The sequence below is a fragment of the Petaurus breviceps genome, unplaced genomic scaffold (genome assembly GCF_028583685.1).
Source record: "Petaurus breviceps papuanus isolate PSGF00001 unplaced genomic scaffold, PetGlider_PUasm1.0 38, whole genome shotgun sequence".
NCBI classification, from domain to species: domain Eukaryota; kingdom Metazoa; phylum Chordata; class Mammalia; order Diprotodontia; family Petauridae; genus Petaurus; species Petaurus breviceps.
In genome coordinates, this window is record NW_027186304.1 from 65,825,433 (window position 1) to 65,849,025 (window position 23,593).

General features: G+C 40.9%; 1 protein-coding gene across 1 annotated transcript in view; it reads right to left on the reverse strand.

Moving 5' to 3' along the window:
* Positions 1-23,381, reverse strand: part of BPNT2 (3'(2'), 5'-bisphosphate nucleotidase 2) — a 65,844-nt gene extending 42,463 nt beyond the window's left edge. The window contains exon 1 of the mRNA XM_069099972.1: positions 22,520-23,381. Coding sequence (XP_068956073.1) covers positions 22,520-22,903 — 384 coding nt within the window. The 5' untranslated portion in view covers positions 22,904-23,381. The remainder of the gene's footprint in view (positions 1-22,519) is intronic.
* Positions 23,382-23,593: the final 212 nt, after the last annotated feature.

Below are 23,593 nucleotides of genomic sequence, written 5' to 3' on the forward strand. Positions count from 1 at the left end.
AGAGATCTGGGTAGTGACTGCTAAGTCTCTGTTATCTAACTATCCCCACAAACCTTGTCTTAATCCACACAAACTCTTCAATGGAGGATAGCTCAGACAGTTCTCCAGAAGATATACCACCCTACTGTGCCCTCTCTGTTTTCCTTAAGTAACTCAGTTACAGCAGTTCTCAGCAAAAACGCTGAGGCCGTCCGTGGTCCTTCAGACCAGCATGCTAAATCCTTGCTAACCCTCGACTGCATTTTGGACAGATGCCAGACACAGAGACATTCATGGGGACTGCAGCATTTTGGAGCAGAGACAGAAGGTGGCTTTTCGAGTGAGCGGTGGATTCTATTGGCCAATAATACTGTTCAGCAGCATATTTAAACATGAAATTTTGTTGTTCAGTCATTTCAGTTGTGTCCAACTCCCTGTGACCCCATCTCTTGACAAACATACTGGAGTGGTTTGTCATTTACTACTCTAACACTTTTTACAAGATGAGGAGACTGAGGCAAACAGGGTCTGGGACCACATTTGAATTCAGGTCTTCCTGACTCCAAGTCCAGTACTCTATCCACTGTACCACCAAGCTGCCCAAATATAAATGGATTCTAATATACATAACTAATACCTATAGAAGAAAAGAACTTAACATGAAATGGCTGAATAAATCTTGGTATATGTGTGTATTCATAAACACACACATATGTGATCACATAAGTGTACATATGTACTAACACATATACATACATACAGAGATAAACATACACACACATACATACACATGCTTGTGTGTGTATACATACCTTATGGAATAGTACTGTACTATAAGAAATGAAGAAACATATCAAAGACAATGGAAAGATTTATATGAACCTCCGTGGTGTAAAGCAAGAAGAACCAGAAAAACAGTTTGTGCTGTAACATCAATACTCTAAAGATGGCCAACTGTGAAGACATTTTACAAACTGATGAGGAATGAAATGAACAAAACCAGAACTTATATAATAACAACACTGTAAACCAAAACCAAAACCAAGTAACTTTGAAAGCCGTCAGAATCATGATCAATACAATGACCATTAGTGTTTCCAGAGGACCAATGATGAAATATGTTATTTATGACAAAGAGATAATAGATTTAGAATGTGGAGTGATACATATTTCCTTGTGGCCAATGGGGAAATTTTTGTTTTGCCTAACTATGAAAATCTGTTGGGAAAAAAAAATTGTTTCACTTTTCTATTTTTTCCCCCCAAAGGGGTGGAGGATAGGAGGGAGAATAGTCTTTTAAAAATATATATATTATAGACTGAGCTACAGAACCCACAAAGTGACAGAGAGAAACAAATCTCCCACTGAAGGCATCCCGGAAGAAGGGTCCATCCATGCTGGGAGTCAAGCCCAGCCCTAGTGAGCACGCAGTTGTAGCCCCAGGGCAGCCCCAACCAGCAGCAGCGGGGAACAGACTTCAGAAGAGTGGATCACCAGCAGCTGAGGGGGTTTCCAGAATTATCAACCCATAAATGCCGAAGACAAAGTGAGAGGTCAGTATGGAACTCTACTGGAACTGGGGAAGGACGGAGGAGCAAGGTCCAGCCTCTGCCCCTAGAGCAAGAAGTGGCAGAGGCACACCGGCTGTGCAGCCAGCTCCCTGTAGCTGCTTCAGAGCTCTTGGCCTGCAGATTGCAGGGGGACCAAGTGACCATTCAGAGAGTAATCGCTCTGGCTTTAACCTGCTTGGATCTGGATCGCTGTCTTGGGTGGAGGTCCTGGGGTGTTGTGACCAGTGAGCCAGAGCTTGTGGGGGCTGTAGAAAGGTTGCCCAACTAATAGCTCTGGGAACTGTGAAAACCTCTCCCCTCTGGAAGCAGAGTTCTATTGCAGCAAAGAGCTCAAAAGTCAAGTAATTGAGTGGCAACATTCACAAGCACGGCAATCAAACCTTAGATTCCTTTTTGGGGAACAAAAAGGATCAAAGTGTGGAACAGGAGGAAGACAACGAAGTCAGAACTCCTGCACCAAAAGCTTCCAAGAAAAATATGAACTGATTACAGGCCATAGAGGAGCTCAAGAAGGATTTTGAAAATCAAGTAAGAGAAGTGGAAGAAAAATTGGGAAGAGAAATGAGAATGATGCAAGAAAATCAAGAAAAGAGAGTCAACAACCTGACTGAAGAAAATTACACCTTAAAAAATAGACTAACTCAAATGGCAAAAGAGGCCCAAAAAGCCAATGAGGAGAAGAATGCCTTAAAAAGCTGAACTGCCCAGATGGAAAAGGAATTTCAAAAGCTCACTGAAGAAAATAATTGCTTCAGAATTAGACTGGAACAAATGGAAGCTAAATGCTTTATGAGAAATCAAGATACTATTAAACAGATCCAAACAAATAAAAAAATAAAAGGCAATGTGAAATATCTCATGGGAAAACCACTGACCTGGAAAATAGATCCAGGAGAGATAGTTTAAAAATTACTGGACTACCTGAAAGCCATGATCAAAAAAAGAACCTACAAATCATCCTTCAAGAAATTCTCAAGGCTAACTGCCCTGGTATTTTAGAACCAGAGGGCAAAATAGAGGTTTAAAGAATCCATCAATCACCTCCTGAAAAAAATCCCCAAAAGAAAACTCCTAGGAATATTATAGACAGGTTCCAGAGTTCCCAGATCAAGGAAAGAATATTACAAGCAGCCAAGAAGAAACAATTTGAATATTGTGGAGACACAATCAGGATAACCCAGGATCTGGCAGCTTCCACATTGAGGGATCAAAGGGCTTGGAATATGATATTCTGGAGGACAAAGGGGCTGGGATTAAAACCAAGAATCACCTACCCAGAAAAACTGAGTATCATGTTTCAGGGGAAAATATGGTCACTCAATGAAATAAAGGACTTTCAAGCATTCTTGATGAAAAAACCAGAGTTGAATAGAAAATTTGACATTCAGATACAAGAAGCAAGAGAAGCATGAGAAGGTAAACAGGGAAAAGAAATCATAAGGAACTTATCAAAGTTGAACTATTAACATTCCTACATGGGAAAACAGTAATTGTAACTTATGAAACTTTTCTCAGTATGAGAATAGTTTAAGGGAATAAAATATATGTTATATATATATATATATATATATGTATACATACATATATGTCTATATGGGAGGGTATATGTGTGTATGAATACATATGTGAATGTGTGTTTATATGTGTACAGGTATACATAGACAGAGGGCACAGGATCAATTGAAAAGGAAGGGATGATATTTTAAAAGTAAAATTAAGAGGTGAGAAACGACTATAATGAAGAGATATGGAGAGACAGAACAGGGTAAATTATCTCATATAAAAGAAGCAAGGGAAAACTTACAATGGAGGGGAAGAACAGGAAGGCAAAAGGGAATGAATCAACCTTACTCTCATGAATTTGGCTTAAGGAGGGGATAATATACACACTAAATTGGGTATCTCACCCTACAGGAAAGTGATAACAGGGGAGATGACAGAAAGGAGGGCAGATGGGGTGGGGAGAGTAGTTAGAAGCACACACTTTTGAAAAGGGACAGGGTCAAAGTAGAAAATAGAACAAGTGAGGGGCGGGATAGGATGGAGGGAAATATAGTCAGTCTTTCCCAATATATCCACTATGGAAATGTTCTGCGTAACTACACTATGTTGAACTGCTTATCTTCCCAGTAAGGGTGGGTGATGAGGGAAGAAGGGAAAGAATCTGGAATTCAAAGTTTTAAAATCAAATGTTTATAAAAAAATTATTATTAAAAATATCATATATATATGTATCTTCAGATACAAGTCCTGTGATTATTAATTTTACTTAACTGTTTTACTCTGTACAAGAGACCTTTCACAAAATAGGAGTAATCTATAAATAAAGTATGTAATGTAAAAACAAGGCACATCCATAAAACTTTAAAATAAAATGCCGCCTATATATTAGAGATATACGATGGCAGTAGATAAAGTGTTAGACTTGCAATCAAACAGATCCGGTTCAAATTCTTCACTCTAACACTTCCTATCTCTGTGATCATGGGCAAATATGTTAACAATTCTAATCCAGCCTCAGACACTAGCTGTGTGATCTTGGGCAAGTCACTTATCCCAAATGCCTTCAAAATGCCTCCTGAGACTCTTTTTATCACTTGTAAAATACCTTTAGTACCTACTGTAAAAGCTACTATAAGGTTCAAATGAATGAAATTAAAGTACTTTGCAAACCTGAAAGTTAGAGTATATGAAGTTATGAATGTATGCCAAAATGGGTAATTATACATGACAAAATCAGATAGGGCAGAAACACCAAGACATGCCCAATTTTATCAGATGGGCAACTTACAAAGTTGGTCAACTAGTATGGAGAATGAGTTCCATACATTTTTTTCTTTTCTTTTTGGTCTGAATTTGTGATTTCATCAGCATGGGGAACTCTTGGTATGAAAGTTTCTTTCATCAGTGCAGATCCATAATTCTTCTGTCATTTATAATTATGGAGATGCCTAGGGCACTAATACATTGAAGAATCTGCCCAAGGTCACACACACAGTTAGTACCTATTAAAGATAAGACTTGCATCTACTGTCGTCTCATACTATCACTTTGCTATATGAATAAAAATATGATTATATTTCAAGGTTTTTTACCTCCACAAACACAACTTACCATAAAAAAAGAAAAAAAAATCTAGAATGTAAAGAATGGGAAAATTTAGACTTGGAGCATGATTAGCATGGGTAGAGAAATAGGTCTTGTTTTTATAGTCATCTTTAGGGCTAGAGATGATATAATAATAATATAATACACATTATAAGTAAAGTATACAGGCATATCTCATTTTATTGCACTTTGCAAATGTTGTATGGCAACCCCACCTTGAGTAAGTCTATCTGCACCATTTTTCTAGCAGCATATGCTTACATCATGTTTTTGTGTCAGATTTTGGTAATTCTTACAATATTTCAAACTTTTTCATTATTATTATATCTGCTATGGTGATCAGTGACCTTTGATATTCCTATTGTAATTGTTTTGGTCCCCAATAAGACAGCAAATTTAATCGATAAATGACGTGTGGAAATGTTCTGAATGCTCCAATGACCAAGTGTTCCAGTCCCTCTCTTTCTCCTTGGGTCTTCCTATTCCCTGAGACACAGCAATACTGGAATTAGGCCAATCAGTAACCTTATGATGGCCTTTAAGTATTCAAGAGAAAGAAAGAACTGAAATTCTTTCACCTTAAATCAAAAGCTAGAAATGACTACGCTTAGTGAAGAATGTATGTCAAAAGCCGAGATGGGCCAAAAGCTAAGCCACCACCCTGATCAGTCATCATCCATCAACATCAAGGCAAGACCTGCCAAACAGCAAAAAGATTAAGACTCAGTGAAGGCTCTAATGATAGTTAGCATTTTTTTTTTGCAATACAGTATTTTTAATTAAGTTATGGATGTTGCTTTTTTAAAAAAATTAATATATGACACACAATAGACTACAGTATTGTGTAAACATAACTTTTGTATGTACTGAGAAACGAAAATATCTCTGTGACTTGCTTTAGTGCAATATTTGCTTTACTATAATGCTCTGAAACCAAGCCTGCAATATTTCCAAGGTATGCCTGTATATGAGATACAGGTGTGATACAGAACAAAACAATAACAATAGCTGATGTTTATATAGTGCTTACTATGTGACAGGCACGGTACTAAGAACTTCACAATTATCTCAATTCATCCTCATAACCCTGGGACATAAATGCTATTCTTATCCCCATTTTACAGATAAGAAAACTGAGGGAAATGGAGGATAAGTGATTTGTTCGGGGTCACAAAGCTAGTAAATGAGGACAATTTTTAACTCATATCTTTTTGTTTCGTTTGCTTTTTATGGAGGGGGAAAGGTAGGGCAATTGGGGTTAAGTGACTTGCCCAAGGTCACATGGCTAGTTTTTAGTGAGGTGTCTCGAGCCAGATTTGAACTTGGGTCCTCATGACTCCAGGGCCGGTGCTCTATTTGTTCACTGCACCACCTAGCCGCCCCTGAACTCATATCTCACTGACTCAAAGTCCAGCACTCTATTTATTCACTATGCCACCTAGCTGGCCCATATGATATGAAACACTGCAGTGTATCTTTAGGAAGTCTGCACCTGGAATGTAACATCAACAGCTCCCATCAAGTGTCACCTCCTACAAAAGGCCTGTAGTTGCTAGTGTCTTCCCCCACTGAAATGACTCTGCATTTACTTTTACATGTATTTTGCAGTTAGTTGCTTTTTTTATGTCCCTTCCTCCAACCTCAACTTCGATAAGCTCTTTGAAGCCAAAGACTGTTCCATTTTTATAATTGGATCCCTAACATCTAGCATAGTTGCAAGCACAAAGTACTCAATAAATGATCACTGAATGGAACTGAAACTCATGACTAGGTATATAAATTCCTTTTAGTTCATAAACTTTAATGTGGCTAGAAGTATGGATAGTCAGTCTGGTTTCTGAAATATTTCCATCTGTCTTATCTTGGGTAGGGACAGGGACCCCCCCAAAACAGAAAGGAAAACAGAATCCTCAACAAAGAGGTTCTAAACCAGAGCCAGGGTACCAGAATCAAAATGATGCTCATATCAGTTGAACTACCCCAACCATGAAAAGATGAGTCTGTGGTATCAACACCACAGGCTATAGAAATGCTTCAGCTTTTGGATGCTGAGTCAAAATGGGATAAAAGGGACTAGAAAGGACAAAAACACTTTATGAATGCTCAGAAACAAAACTTTCAACAGGGCAGCACAGCTGTAGACAAAAGAAAGCTTCAGGCAGGCCAACCCATAAAATGAATCTCAGGAATGAGATAAGCTCTAATCAAACAAAGGCCCCCAGAGGCCCATGACCCACAGAGGAAACCATGGCCAGCAGCAGCCTCTGCAAACAACAACAGCTACAAATCAAAGAACAAATTTCTGCCACAAAAGGTTCTTCAGCCCCTCCAAAGCACAGAGAAAGTGATTAGACTCAGAGCCATTATTTTCAAATTATACAGCAGTGCTGACTAAAAAAAGGTCCCTAGTTTGCAATACCATCAATTACCATAAATTTTTCAGCATGACACTTCTGTCTCCTGAAGTAGGATTCTCTACTAATACTGAATTGCTTGGGTTGGCATTGCTGACCCTCAAGGGCTAGCTTATGGTGATAGTTCTCCCTTCTGGACTCAATCTGTTTGTTTTTATCTCCTGACTTCCCTCCTGGGACAGCAATTGTGTCAACAGATTTCGTCAGGGGAGAGGGCAAAATCCCATTTGGGTAATGTTAACTGCTCATGCGTCATACATCCTTGTCTTTACATTAGTTTCTTGTTCTCACAACAGAGGATTCAGCAGATGCTGAATCCAAAGACATGATAGATACTGTGTTGAAAATGGTACTGCCTCCCAGAGGCTGCTCTGACAACTGCTTTCTCTAGAAACTACTGCCACCAAACACCATCCTTGAAGCAGTAAACATAACTACTGAAGGGAAAGCTAGGTGGTGCAGCAGATAGTACGCTGATCCTGGAATCAGGAGGACCTGAGTTCAAATCCAGCCTCAGACACTTGACACACTAGCTGTGTGACCCTCAGCAAGTCACTTAACCACAACTTCCTGAAAAAAAAAATGCAACTAAAGAGTCACTAAAGAGTGACAAATGCTGTCAGGAAGCTCTTGTCCGTTCTTGGGAAACTACATGTCCTTGTAGCCAAGGGCAAAGATAGCAAGTGAAAACCAAATTATTAAAGGAGTAAATTTGACTGATGAAATTATAAAGAATGTGGAGAAACTAGATGAGTTATAAAATGTATATTCAGGATATTCCATAGCTGGACAGCTGGAATAAGTTTGGATACAAGGTCAACAGCAAAAAGAGAAGTATCTTTTTTTTAAACCTTTTTGAACAGAATCTGCCTCTCAGGAGGCCAGCCAAAAGACAAAAAATGCAGACCCCAAGTTCAAACCCAAAGTTTGCCTTACAAGAATTGCTTTGTATGATTTTGGCTCCCTCTTCTGAAGGAGGATAATAACCCCAACCTGCTTCCCAGACTTTGTTCCATAAGCTTTTCTTCCTACTCCATGCTCCAGGATGCAAATAGCACAGTCAAAAATGCTTTACACTTCTTAGGTTACCTTTCCTCTAACCAGGTCCTGCAGAATGCTGACCTTACCATTACTGTGTGTCCCCTTCCTCCCCCATTCATGAATCAGGGCCTCCAGAAGGGAAAGGAACACAATAAGAGAAGATATGGAGAATGGAGCACCAAGCATCTACACAGCATCTAACCAAGTTATACAGATAGTTTGGGGCTTAACCTTTCCATACGTTGGGAATTTTTTTTAAAATATCCACATTCTTTTAGTTAAAAAAAAAGGATAAACTTTCTTCTTCAAGATATTGTCTTTGTTCATCTACTGTTGTCAAAGAGGATCATCTCAAGATATTACTATAGGTTTTTCCCTATCCTTACCTTCATATTCATCTATCTAAATCTCAGTATTTCTTTATATTTTGAAATCTCATCTGACCATAACCTATCATTCTAGGTGGCAAAAGATCTGGAATCAAGAAAATCTGAGCTCAAATCTGGCCTCAGACTCTTATTAATAACTGTGTGACCTTGACCAAGTCACTTAACCACTGTCTGCCTCAGTTTCTTCAACTGTAAAATGGAGTGCTAACAGCACCTATCTCGAAGAACGGTTGTGATCATCAAATGAGATAACAACTGTCAAGTTCTTAGCAAAATGTCTGGTTCATAATAAGCAGCATACAAATATTATTACCATTATTACTATATCTTTCTCTGTGCTTCAATACTTTTAAATCTCTTCTTTAATGTCACCAAGACCTCCAGTCCTGCCACTTTCCCAGGCTATCACATCTTGTTCTAATTTTACTTTCCACCCTTTCCAGTCTTAACCTATAGATACCCAGTTCAACATTACAGGGTCTTCTACTGTCAAGGTCTTGTCTCCTCTCACTATCATGATGACTCCTGCCTAGCCAAACCCCAGCCCTAGATTACTCCCATCATCTACCTTCTCTACTCTTAATCCTGTGCTGATGAATAGAACCAGACAAAATTACTCAACCTGGTGAGTCATCCACTACAAAACCATGTTATCTAATCTCAATAGGGTCTTTACTGAAGCAGCAGGGCAATTCTTTTACTCCTCAGGAACTGACTCTCTATTGAATTTCCCACAGAGAGCTATTCCAAACCTTTTCTTCTTTCCTTAAGTATCACATACAACCTCTCTCCTGTCCTCTTATATTTACTGCGAAAATAAAACTATTCACAAGTTGAGCTTCCTCTTTTCCCCTGTTCTAAATCTCAAAGGCCCTGGACAGTATTGTGCTATTCTTATTCTCTCTTTTACTCCAATTGAAAGGATGTCCCTTCTCACTAAGAACAGTTCCTTTACTTGTAACCTTATTCTCATCCCCTTCCATCTCCTACAACACAGACCCCATAATTGTCACACTCTTTCTTTTTTTTAAACACATCAAACATTAAACATTAGTCATGCTGTGAAAGAAAAATCAGAACAAAAGAGAAAAACCACGTGAAAGAAAAAGAAAATAGTATGCTTCGATCTGCATTCAAACTCCATAGTTCTTTCTCTGAATGCGGATAGCATTTTCCATCACAAGTCTTTTGGAATTGTCTTAGATCATTGTATTACTGAGAAGTCTATCAAAGTTAATCATCACACAATGTTGCTATTACTGTATACAATGTTCTCCAGGTTCTGCTCACACCCAGCATCAGTTCATGAAGATCATTCCAGATTTTTCTGAAATTCTCCTACTCATCATTTCTTACAGCACAATAGTATTCTATTACATTCACATATCATGACTTGTTCAGCCATTCCCCAACTGATGGCACCCCCTCAAATTCTAATTCTTTGCCACTACAAAAAGAGCTGCTATAAATATTTTTGTACAGGTGGGTCCTTTTCCCTTTCTTAAGATCTCTCTGAGATATAGACCTAGCAGTGGTATTGCTAAAGAGTATGCAGAGTGTTATAGCCCTTTGGGCAGAGTTCCAAATTATTCTCCAGAATAGTTGGATCAGTTCACAACTCCACCAACAATGCATCAGTGTCCCAGTTTTCCCATATCTTCTTCAATATTTCTCTTTTTCCTTTTTGGTCATATTAATCATTCTGGTAGGTGTGAGGAGGAACCTCAAGAGTTGTTTTAATTTGTATTTCTCTAATGAATAGTGATTTAGAGAATTTTTAATATGACTACAGAGAGTTTAATTTCTTCATCTAAAAACTGCCTGTTCATGTCTTTTGACCATTTATCTAGTGGGGAGTGACTTGTATTCTTACAAATCTGATTCAGTTCTCTGTATATTTTAGAAATGAAGTCTTTATCAGAAACACTGGCAGTAAAAATTGCTTCCCTTCTGATCTTGGTTGCCCTGACTTTGTCACAACCTTTCAGTCAAGTCCAATGATTCTATCTTTTTGCTGCTTCCTTGTTGCCTACAGACATGCCCAGATCTCCCCCATCCTTCAAAACAAAATAAAGTCACCTTCTGGTATCATCCTGTGTCTGTCCTTACTTTCCTAACCAGACTGCCAGAAAAAGCCTCTATTTCCTTTCCTCTTACTAACTTTTTGGTTTCTTACAATCTGGCTTCTCACCTCATCACACAAATGAACACAGCCTCTCCAGTTACCAATGACCTCGACACGGCCCAATTTAGTGTTCTTTTCTCAACCCCCAGACTTCTTGGCCTCACTGCAGCATTTCACACTGCTGACCATCATATCCTGCATGCTCATTTACTCTGGGAATTCATGATCCCACTCTGTGGTTCTGCTCTGATCCATCTGGCCACGCCCTACATTTCTCCCCAGACTGCAGGTGGGCCATCGGGCTCTGTTCTGAGCCCTCTTCTATTCTCTCTCACTACTCTCAGGGCTCGATTATCACTGCTATGCTGGGTACTCCCAGATCTAAATATCCAGCCATAATTTTTCTTCCTATTCTCCAATCTGGCAGCTGTGATTGCTTTTTGACCATTTCCAAACTAGATGTTCCATGGACCTCTCAAACTTACAGCATCTAACTAGTTCTCAGCTCCTTTCTATGTCAAAAGTATATAAAGTGACTCATTCAGGGTTACAACCTAAGCCACTGCTCTTCCCAATGAACAAAAGCCCGGCTTAAGTGAAGTAAAGTGTCCACATCCCATAAGCAATAGATGGGACACCAAAGATGACTGGCCTTAAAAACCTGTTGTGAACAACAACTGGCTTAAAGGGGATTCTTTGTCAATTTCTTTTCTAGGCTATAGCTCCTCGAACAATGCTTTACACATAGTAAAGACTGTTCTTCTTCTCCACTTGCATCAACATATGAACAGTTTCTTTCCATCAATGAGTACTGACTTTAACACAACAGCGTGCTTTTTCATTTCAACAAATTGTAAAACCTGATCCACAATATTCAAGAATGAACTGTTCTAAAACAGTATCAGATACTCTGAATGTAAGTGGTTTCCTTCCCCTCCAAACACCAAAACTTTTTTTTTTTTAATCATAACTATTTGGGGAAAAAGTATTCCCAAATGTGTTATATAGCCATAAAAAAGTCAAGTGACTTGCTCGAGGTAACATTGCTAGTATGTGAGACTCAAACCCAGACCATTCTGACTCTAAGTTCAGCACCCTATTCACTATACCATGCTGCCGCGTGATGTACCCTATCCACTGTGACATTCAACACAGAAGAGGCAAAACTAGAATATGAAAAATTCAAAGGAAAAGATCACTCATCGTAGGAGAAATACAAGAGGTTTGCTGTTGTTGTTACAGTCATATCCAACTTTTTGTGACCCCGTTTGGGGTTTTTTTGGCAAAGACACCGGAGGGGTTTGCCATTTCCTTCTCCAACTCATTTTACAGATGAAGAAACTGAGGTAAACAGGGTTAAGTGACTTGCCTTTAAGTGTCTAAGTCTAAATCTGAATTCAGGAAGATGAATATTCCTGACTCCAGGCCTGGCACTATACACTATGCCACCTAGCTGCCAAACATGAGAGGTAAGAGGAAACTTATGAACAACAGAGCACCTGAGCTGGGCCTTGAGAGGTGGCAAGGATTTCAACAGGCAGAGATATGCGGAGATCATCACACTAGACGTGAGAGACAACAAAGACAGATGGCAAACTGCCACTCAGAAGGAAGAACCAAGTAGTCTGGGTTTAACACTAATAAAAGAGAGCACTGAGCATTCACATATTCAAAGCTGGAAGATGATGTGACATTAGATTGTACAGTACCTTGAATGTCAGACTAAGTGACATTATTTGAAGCAATGGAAGTCACTAAAAGATTGTTTGTGTTCTTAATCAGGAGTGACATCATCACATCTTTGCTTTAGGGATACAATTCTAGTAGTGAAAGGATGACTTAGAGAGGGGAACAAGCGGAAACTAGGAGACCAATTAGGAGATTACTGGAATAATCTAGTCAAGAGGAAATAAGGGTCTGAGCCAGAGTAGTAGCAGTGTAAGTGGAAAGAAGGAGGAGATAATGAGAAATACTTGAGAGTAGAATCAAAAAGACTTGGACAATGACTGCATATGGAAGAATGAAGAGTAAAGGATGATTCCCAGATGCCAAGCAAGGAGAATAATGGTGCAACAGGAAAAATCAGGCAGTTAGGAAGGGAGGTGAATTTTTGCAGGAAGATGAGTCCAGTTTGGTCCTGTTATTTTGATGTTTTGGAGCGGTATCAGGCAGGCTTGAAAACAAAGGATGACAACTCAGGATAGAAGTCAGAGGAGAAATTTTGATCTGAGAAGTAGTCTGTACCAAGGTAATTAGGAAGAGAAGAGACTGGCAAAAGGAAAGAATGCAATAAAAGAAAAGAACCAAGGGCAGAGCCTTGCGAGATATTCATGTTTATGAGATGCAGAAGCACATTAAAAACTTCTTTCTTAGTTTCTCTAGAAATACTAAGAAGTAATATTTCTCTGTTCTCAAAGCCCACTGGAAAAGTCCCTTGTAAAGGCTGTTAGGTCAAGGTCAAAAAGGCTTTCTTAGGGTAATAGATTAAGGTTGGTACCCACCTGTTTAACAAGTAGAAACTCTTCGGCTTCCTAACCATGAAGGATTTTAAAATGCAATTAAGACTCTATAATTGATCTTAGAATAATAGGGAGCCCCAGAAATGTATTGAATTGGAGAAGGGGGCTGACAGGATCAGACTGAAGTGGACACCGAGAAATTAACAAGACAGCAAAGCAATTATAATTTGATAGGAGTGTTTATTAACCATGGTGACTGCTTCCCTAATAAGGAAGACAGCCTCGAGTCTTCTGCAAGGTACATTTTTATAGAATAACATGTTACTAGAAATATGATTTCTAGTAAAGCCTTGATTGCCTAGGAAAAACAAGAACAGACTTGTATCTGGCGCATATTTCTAACAAAAACAGACTTGTATCTGGGGTATGTTTCTGGCAACACAGGTGGAAAGTTCCCTCACTATTGTGGCCTATTAGGTGGTTTCCAGGGACCCCTTTCTGGCAGGTTGTGACTGGGAGGGGGCTTTGGTATATAATTTCTTATGGGCACTTCAAGATCAATTTCACAGCCCAATGGAGGATGGACTTGGGTATGAGGAGATTTAAGGTAGGGAGACCAAGTAGAAGGCTACTAGAAACAGTCCAGTTGCAAGGTGATGAGGGGACGGCACATGGGTGGTAGTAGTTGTTAGAGGAGAAGAGATACATGAAAGGGATGTTTACAAAGGTAAAAAACTGAGAGACCTTAGCAATCGAGGTAACAGATTAGACATGAGGGAGGAGGGATGAAAGAGCAAGCAAGCATCAAGTATGACGCCGAGGTTATAAGCCTAGACATCTGGGAGGATGTAGGAACCTCAACAGTAATAAGTAAGTTAGGGAGAAGGTGGTGGAGATAATAATTTTCATTTTGGACATGGTGAGTTTAAGATGTCTGTGAAACAAATCTAGCTCAAGATATAAAATAAGCAGTTGGCAATGTGAAACTTGAGGTCAGTGGGAAGGTTAGGGCTATTTAAGAAGATTTGAGAATCATCAGCCTAGAGATGATAATTAAATCAATTGGAGCAGATGAGATCACCATGTGCAATAATAGAGAGGGAAAAGAGAAGAGGAGCCAGGACAGAGCCTGGGGAACGCCCACAGTTAGTGGGCTCATCAAAGGATACTGGCAAGCCATCAGATAGGTAGGAAAAAAACTGAGAAGAGAGTAGTGCCCTGAAAACATAAAAAGACACAAGAAGAGGGTGATCTACAGTGCCAAAGGTTACAGAGAGGTCAAGAAGGAAAATCACTGAGATCTGTCAATGAAGAGGTCATTTGGAATGTCTTCAGTGAACCCAGTTTCAGTGAAATGATGAGGCTGGAATCCAGATGGAGTAGAGGTGAAGGAAGAAATAGTGGGGGAAGACATTTAAGTGGGATAATGAATGGATTAGAGGAGCAGAAAAGGAGGGCCATTGCAGAGTGAGGGCCTAGTGGAAGTCATGTAACATAAATCTGTGGTGGACCCAGTTAGCATGGCTTCATTATTTTCTCTGAACTCACTCCATCCCTGGTGGTTCAGTGGGATTCCTGGACCTAGGCACCAGGAAGACAGTATGAGACATCAGACTGAGGCGCTTAAGTCCAAACAGGCTAACAGCGGTAAGGAACCTGTGGCCTTGAGGTGGGAATTTGAAGATATTCCCTGCCCCTTAATAGGCCTAAGGGAATCTGAAGACCTTCCCTGCTGTGAAAACATACCCTGCCCCCTAATAGGCTGAATATAATCACATGGAGCCTGTGATGGAAAGAGTCTGCTGAAGGGTAGAGCAGAGCCCATAGGAAGCTGGGAGTCAGAGCAGCCAGACAGTGGGAGAGAGAGGACATACCCCAGGGAGACAGGCTTGTGAGTAAATGTTAGTTTGTGGGAAGGCTAAAGGATGCTGTGGTTGTCTGTGTTTTTATGGCTTATTAACTTCTTTGCTACTATGATGGATTTGGCTTACTAGTTTGGGGATTCGGTTTTCTGGTGTCAGAATAAATGTTTTGCTTCTATCTTCCATATGGAGAATCTGTTATATTTTGTGATTGAGCACTATGTCAGCATGTGGACAGTGGCCATTGATGCTGTGAATACTGCATTGGCGCTACATTTGGTGACAAGGATGGGATCGAGAAATACTGGACCTCTATTTGGAGGCTGAATGGATTTAGAAGAAGAAATGGCTATCCCAGGATGGGCAGATTTACCTTATTCCTCCCTAGTAAGAGAGTGGGCTAAAAGGACAGGGCTCTGTAAAAAATTGGGAGCTGAGGTTACAGAAGGAAGAACCTAGAGATTTAGAAACACGTTTGCAAAGAATACCAATAAAAGCAGGGAGAGAACTGGAGGCAGTGTATAGGAGAGCCTTGATTTTACTAACAGATTACCATATTATATGTAAGAGCAGAGATAGGGTGTTACAAGAAAAAATTCAGATGGAGAAAAAAATTGGCTGTTTCGAATAAGAAGTTGGTTGAAGCAAGCTAGAGGATCTCAGGTGGTAGAAGAGAAGGCTGTTGTGAATCTGGCTCAGAAAAAGAAGGAAAAAAACTAACAAGAAGAATGCGTGTGCCTCCCTAATACAGACGAAGCCTAGCTGCCATGATGACTGCCAGCAGATGAATGGGTAGAAAGCAGTACAATGCTTTGTGACCAGGCTTTTACAAGGACAGAATTTCACTCCACACTAAGAAGAAAGTAGGAGAATCAGAAAGGCCAAACAGAGTTCAGGGAGATAACTGAGGATTTCACTCAGCAGGAGGCTACTGATATATTAAGCAGATTCATCCAAAGGATGGGAGAATCATTGGGGTCTTGGATGGTGAGAATCTATGATGAAGGGGCTAGAGGAGTTTGGGTAGATAGCATGGACTGCTTGAAATTTAAAACCACATGTGGCCTTCTAGGTCCTTGGGTGTGGCCTTTTGACTGAGTCAAAATTTTACAGAACCTTTTATTAGGGGGATTTGTTCTGGGAAGTTTGGCTTCAATCCAAGGGCCACATTTGAAGATCTGGAGGGACATAAGTGGCCTCTATCTAGGTTGCAGGTTTTCCATTCCTGGGGTAGAACCACCATTATAGATGCCTACACCACTCAGTACCTTTCTTCATTTGAGGTTCTTTCCATCCATATCTATAACCCAATCAAGACAGTGGTGCCTACCGTCTACCAACCTCTTTCTTTCCCCATTAAGTTCAATGTACACCACTACACAAAGCTCTATTTGATTGGGGATGGAGGTTTCAGTGATATGCCACCTCTGTTCAATATCGACCCCAACAGAGGCCTGGTACCTTAAAGAATAACCTCTCTAAGCTTCAGTTTTCTCATCTATAAAATGAGAGGCTAGATTAGAGGACCTTTAGTATTGCTTTACCCTGAAATCCTATAATCCTATGAAATACTATCTGACCAGTACAGAGTACTTTATGTGGAAGCATTATTTCCTCTCATGAAATATTAAACTTCTACTAATACAGTTTAAGCTTGTATTCAAATTATTATTGTTAATTATTATTCTTATCAGCTCCATCACACTGTTGTGAATAGCAAACTTGAAGTACATTTAAATCTCCATTTCCCATATCAAAAACGAATTCTGTTCATTTGGTGCTCATTCATTTTTTTTTTCCCAACCTAAGAGCAAAATTTGATATTAATTCCATTTCTGTTTGCTGAGACCATTGTGAATCATGTAATTTATCACGAATTGTGATCCCTCTAATCACTGCCTTATCTGTCAATTTTAGAACATGACTTTAATGTTTCCAAGGTCACCAATCTAAAAAACAAACAAACCAATAACTGAGCAGACAAGTCCATGAACAGAATGCTGCAGCACTGCAACAAAGACATCCCTCCTGACTGTCAAATCATTAGTCTGCGTTCTTGGCTCTAACAGCGCTACCTAACGATATCACCACTCAGTCCACAACTTACCATCTTACCTACGGAAGTACCATGGAAGATTGGCACGGAAAGGATTCACGATGCTATTTTTTTTCTCATATAAAAACAAATCATTTCTAGGTTCAGAGACAAGGAGAGAAAAGAGTGAATGAGGCAGAGCAGAAATCTCTGAAACCCGTGGACCTAGGGCCTGTTGCTATAGTGACTCAAGTTCTGGACTTGGAAGTCAGGAGACCTGGTTTCTAATGACAACTGAGATACTCACTGATATGTTCATGAAAAAGTCATTTAACCTCTTAGGACCTCAGTTTCCTCACTGCTAAAATATACATAAACATACCTATATGGCCTACCTCACAAGGTTACTGAAGCACTCTGCAAAGCTTAGTGTTATGGGAAGTCGAGATTGGCAAAACGAGATGACATGAGCCTCAAAATAAGTTTTTATGGCCCATGCAGGGTACCCCAGCATCATACCCACAGAGAGCTGTGGGGAAAGGCCTTACATATGCCCTCTTTTACTTTTTAAGTATGATCCCACAAGCTTAAACCTTGCTAGAAGACCCCAAACTACATGACTATTATTATCAAAGAGGCATGGAGCTCTGCACCTCCCATATGATGGTGGTCTAGAGCAGGGGTTCTTAACTGTTTTTATGCCATGGACCTCCTTGGCAGTCAGATAAAACCTACAGATCCCCTTGCAGAAATTTTTGAATCTATAGGATTACAAAGAAAAATCAATCATATTGGAATGCAGTTACACACAAATTATAAGAAAAAGTTCATGAACCCAAGGTTAAGAATTTTTGGTCTAGAGCAGGAGGGGTCAAAGACGTGGTCAGCAGGCTGCATTTGGTCCTGTAACACCGAAGTGCAGTACAGCCCAAACCTGATTAAAATGTAACTGGGAAGCATTTCACAAAATAAATAAAAATATACTTAAACATAGATGACATTAAATATGGTTTCCTAAGTAAATATGCAGCCCAGAGGGGATGCTTATATACAGTTTTGTGGTCCCCGTTTTCATCTGAGTTTGACACCACTGCTCCAAAGGCAGAAGGAGAGGGAGAAAGAGACCTAGGGAAGCAAGGAGCTGACAGGAGAAAATGTACAGATACCTTGGTCTAAGTCCCAAGGTCCTCTTTTTGTTCCATTTCCACCCTTGGCTTACTCTGTCATAGTCTGTACAGGTTGGTCCCAGCACTTGGAATAACTACTTCCTCTCTTACTTCAAAGTGTAACTCAAGTAAGCACCTCTCCTTTACAAGGCTCATCTGGTTTCCCCCTCCCCCAAACACCAGATGCTATACTTCCTAACTACTTTGTATATATTTTGCATTTATTTATCTTTTTATATCTTGTTTCCCCAAAACATAATGTAAGCTTCTTCAAGTCAGTTTATTTTTTTTTCTTTGTGTTCCCCAATGTCTAGGAACACTTCCTGGGAGCACAGGCGCTTAAAAAGTGCTTGTAAATAAATTATTCTTTGATAGGAAATGACAACAGCCATTATAAGAAGAATTTGCATGGTCCTTTAAGGTTTGCAAAGTGCTTTTTTAAATAGGGCATATCATTTGATGCTCACAACAACATAGGGAGATGCTATTATTATCCCCATTTTACCAATGAGATGATCACATTAAGTATCATTTGAAACTAGGTTTCCTGACCATAATCCTAATTCTGGTTGTCAAGGGTACCTATCTCCAGGTACTGGGAGCTAAAACAGGACTGATAACTTAGGGAGGAAATTTTCTAGAGTGGGAGGAATGAATGTCAGATGGCTTAGACCAAGCCTCCGGCTCTAATCAGGCATTTGGGGGAGGGGGTGTTAAGGGGGAGAGATGTCTTTGGGGAGGGAGTAAGGAATGATGCAGTGACTACACCCTACATCAGAGAAGTGAAGCGATCAAGGAAAAGAATTTGAAGCCTCCCAGTTCTGATTTCTTCCAGGGCAGATCAGTGAGGGGAGGATCCCATTCCACAAAGTTCTAAGTGGGGTGCTACAAACCCTATTACTGCTAAGGCTGAGATTCTGCTGGAGAGTCGGGTGAGAAAGAGGTGAATTTCTATTTCTTCTTTGAGGGCTGAAACATTTGGCCTCTTCTAAAAAAAAAAGCAGAAAAGAAGGGAGATATCTCAACAAGACACAAACCCTATTATGATTGTGTAAATGAACATTACCTTCTCTAGTGTTCCAACTCCCATCCAATGTAAACATTTTAGTTGCACACATTCACATATTCATAAGAGAACAAAAAAGTTATTTTGTCCTCAAACCGGGAGAGTCCAATTTCTGCAATTTTAAAAGCTCAGTGTTTGTGCTTGAATAAATGCAGATCATTATCCTTGGCAACTGATAATGCCTTAGCATTCCCTAGTAAGTGAGAAAACAACTGTAGCAGCCCGTGGAAGTCACCCAAAGAACAAAATGGTTATGGAAACAATATAAGAAAAAAAAGCCTTATTCTTTTTTGAAAGATTTTAGTAACAGTCTTTTTTCCCATTATCTTAAATGTCACTTTGGCTGTCCTTGAAATTCAGTCATTTTCAAGTTTCCAAAATTTTATATATTTTTTTCAATTTCAAAACTGTACCTGTTTGCATTAGTATCCTTAAGAGGGGGAGGGGGGACCAAGTGCCTACTATGTTCCAGGTACCGTGCTAAGCACTTTACAATATTATCTCATTTGTTCCTCACACCAATCCTGAGAATTAGCTATTACATGGTATCCCTATTTTAGAATCAAGGAAACCAAGGCAACTAGAGGTTATGTGATTTGCTTAACTGCTATTATTACCGTTATTATTATTAATTATTATTGCTCAAGGTCACAGACCAATTAAGTGTCCAAGGCCAGATTTGAATTCAGATCTTCCTGACTCCAGGGCTAGAGATCTAACTACCATGCTGACCAGCTATACCAAAATATATGAAAAAATGAACAGAGAAATGCTGGAGCAGAATGGCACATTACTTTGACCTCTATAAATTTTATGAGAATTCCAAATGCATCACAAACACAAACTTTCAGGGCAGCAGTTTTATATGAGCGTTTTGGTGCAGAGAGATTAAAAAAGAGAGAGAGAGAAATGTATAGCCAACACTTTGGTCTTATGCAAAATACCTCACCTAAACACAAGATTAAGTGATTTTGCTAACCACAAAACTGACTAAAGGAAGTTTCTTTATGAGAGACATTTATAATGTTCCTTGGCAATTCTTGGTTCAAGTCACAGATAACCAGAACAGCTGACAGTCACCCAGTTTACTTTAGTCTTCAAAGTGCTTTGTAGACATGCCTGCAACAACATTAACAAAAATCAGTAGCATTTTTATAGCACCTACTCGGTGCTAGACACTGTGCTAAGCACTTTACAATTATTTTCTCATTTGATCTCCTATACAACAGTGCAAGGTAGGTGCTTTTTTATTCCATTTTACAGTTAAGAGAGTGAGGCAAACAGAAGTTAAGTGACTTGCCCAGGGTCACACAGCTAGAAAGTATGTGAGGTCAAATTTGAACTCAGGTGTTCCTGACTCCAGGCCTAATGTTCTATCCACTGCACTACCTAGTTTCCTCCTCAATTGTGTCACCATAATCCTGTGGGATAGGTGCCACAGTGGAAAGTCACAGGAAGAAAAAATCCAATGTTTTAAAAAAAAAAGCAATAGACTGGTGAGTCAGAAATCCTCACCAACTTCTATACAACTCTTTGCTTTGCCCCTAATAACTTTGTCAATTTGAAAAAAATAATATACACTCTAATCTTCTCTTTCTTCATCTGCAAAATTGTGATAATATTTACCTTTTCTTATCTCATTGGGTTGTTAGTTATCCTATGGGCAATTTGTCAGTTACACTGGCAATCCACATGGTAATAATAGCTTGTTGATAATTTTTTTTTTTTTTTTGCAGAGGTAAAGAGAACAGGAGCTACAAAACAGTTCACAATAGTCTCCACGAGGCAGGGAGTACAAGTATGATTCCTATTTTAATATTAGTCCCATTTTACAGAGAGGAAAACTGAAATCTTAAGGTTCAAATTCTTCACTCATCTAAGAATAATAAACCTTAGAACCCCAGTCCTTGGATTCTAAGTCACAGGGCCTGGAAGGCACTTAAGAGCTGACTCCTTTATTTTGCAAATGAGGGAGGAAAGAGTCCTGGAGAAGTAAAGTGATTTTGCCAAAAAATCACAAATGTACTGAATTTTAAGCCAGATCTTCTTTCTCAAAATCCAGTATTCTTTCCAGGATATCATGAATATCAGACACATTTTAACAATCTGTGAGTTCATTTACAATCCATTTTCATTCAGTTATTAAATTCATTTGGAAATAATTTTCAATTGGTGTTAAACCTAGCTAGAGTCAGCAGACCTGGCTGTAAATCCCGCCTCAGGCAGTTAAGAGCCCAGTGACCAAGGGAAAGTCCAATCACCTCTCAGAGGCCCAAACTCATCTGTTAAATGGGCAAAATACCTGTACAACTTTAACCTCACTGGGCTGGGGAGTAAAAAGTACTTTAGTATATCTCAAAATACTATATAAATGCCAGGGATTGTTAATAAATCCCAGGTCATGAGAGTTCTTGCTGTGGAAATGAAAATTAATAAAAATACTTATGCAATGTAGCAACATTTACTAAAAATGATTAATCCTACAGTACTAAGAGATGGAAGCAAACTACTGAAAAAGCACTAGACTTTGAGGAAGACAATCTTGGATTCCTCCTACCAGAACTCTGAACAAATCATTTAACCTCTATGAGGCTCACTGTCCTCATACATAAAATGGGGATGATAAATAAGCACTGTATTCCTGGGTCTACAAACCATATCATCCAAGTAAAAGACTTTGTAATTCTAAAGTATTCCATAAATGTAGTTAATGATAAAATTAAACTGTTGATCCATCCACCTGTCTGGGTGCTCAACTCTTCTACCAATTAATCTGGGAGGTTGGGGGACAAGCACCCTGTATTCTGGATAAATAGTCCAGCTCCTCTCTGATTCTCATTCTATGAATAAATATGGGGAGAGAAGGTAAATACGGAACATTATCAGGCGCTATGAATGTGTGAGGGGAGGAAGAGATGAAATAATGAGATTTCAGAAATGGCATCACGATGAGATACACTCCCAAGGTCATTTTCTTCACTCCAGAAACTTTATGTTTTCTACCATGGTTACAAGTGAGAGAGAGGTGGGGTGACAGGCAAGCAATAGATCTCAGAGCTGGGTCTGAACTATTCATCCAAGGGTACTAACGTTAGGCTGGAGAGCATAAGGCGGGATAATGCCCTTACAGTGCCCCCAGGGCATGGGGTTTGGAAATGAATTCCTCCAATTTCAGAGTTTTTACTGCGGACCTTCGGCCAAAGAGGTTACCCTGATTTACTCCAATCAAACACAAGCAAGCAATCTGGCTCGTTTGTTTAAAATGAGGAGGGCCCCCCGCCCCGGCCGCAGCGGGGTCACTCACCTGCACGTTGGGGAAGGCGGTCTTCAGCAGGTAGAACATCTTGCGGTTGGACAACACGTCCCCGCTGGTCATCTTCTCCTCGGCTCCTTCCCGGGTTTTCCCTTTGGCCTTCTCGTTGAGAGCATTGCTCTCGCGGACCCTCTTCACCTCCTCCCCGCCCCTGACCGCGGCCAGCACGGACACGGCCAGTAACTCGCGCAGGTCCACCGTGCCCCCGTCGGCCTGAGAGCCCGGCGAGTCGGCACCGCCTCGGTCTCCCCCCAAGACGAAGAGGGCGAAGCGGCCGGCCAAGAAGCCGGAGTAGAGATGGTAGAGCACGCCCAGCCCTAGCAGGCAGAAGACGGCCACGCCGAGCGGGGACAGGCGAATGCCCATGGGGGCCATGGCTGCAGCCGGGGAAGGCGGCCGAACCCCCGCTGCCTCCCTAACGCGGCCGGAGCGGAAGCGATGCCGCCCGGGGGGGCTCGGAACAAGGAGACGATCAGCAGCGTCCCATGGCGCCCCGAGCCGAGCAGCCACCGCCCCCGGAGCAGGGGCCCGCAGGGAACCCGAGGGGGTCCCCCTTCTCCTCCCCGACCCCCGCCCGACCCCGAGCTGGCTCTTCTCCCGGACACAATGAAGGCAGTTTCCTCCTCCCCCGGAGTCGCAGCTGCACAGCGAGCTAACCGCGCCTGCAGCCACTGCGGCCTCTCCGGCCTCCGGCTCCCATGCCAGGGCTCGGCCCCACGCCGGGAGAGCAGGAAGGGGGTGCAGCCGGCCCCGTCCCCACCGCCCGGCAGGGTCTTTCCCTTCCACGTTAGCCAACAGCAGAGAGAGGTGAAAGGGGAGGAGTGGGTGTGTATCCGGGTTACGCGCAGGAGGTGGGCGCAGCGGGCGGAGCTGGCGCTCGGCTTGGAAACGTGCCGGCTTCGCGTTAGGAGCCGGGGGTGTGGCATGCCTGCCCCGGGGTCCTAACTGCCCCGGAGCCCAGAGATGGAGGGGGTGGAGGGGCTGCTCCTAGCAGCTGGGAATGGGGGTGCGGCGGTGGGGAATGAGCCAAGGCATTTCTTGCCGGGCTATGCTGCAGCTCTGCCT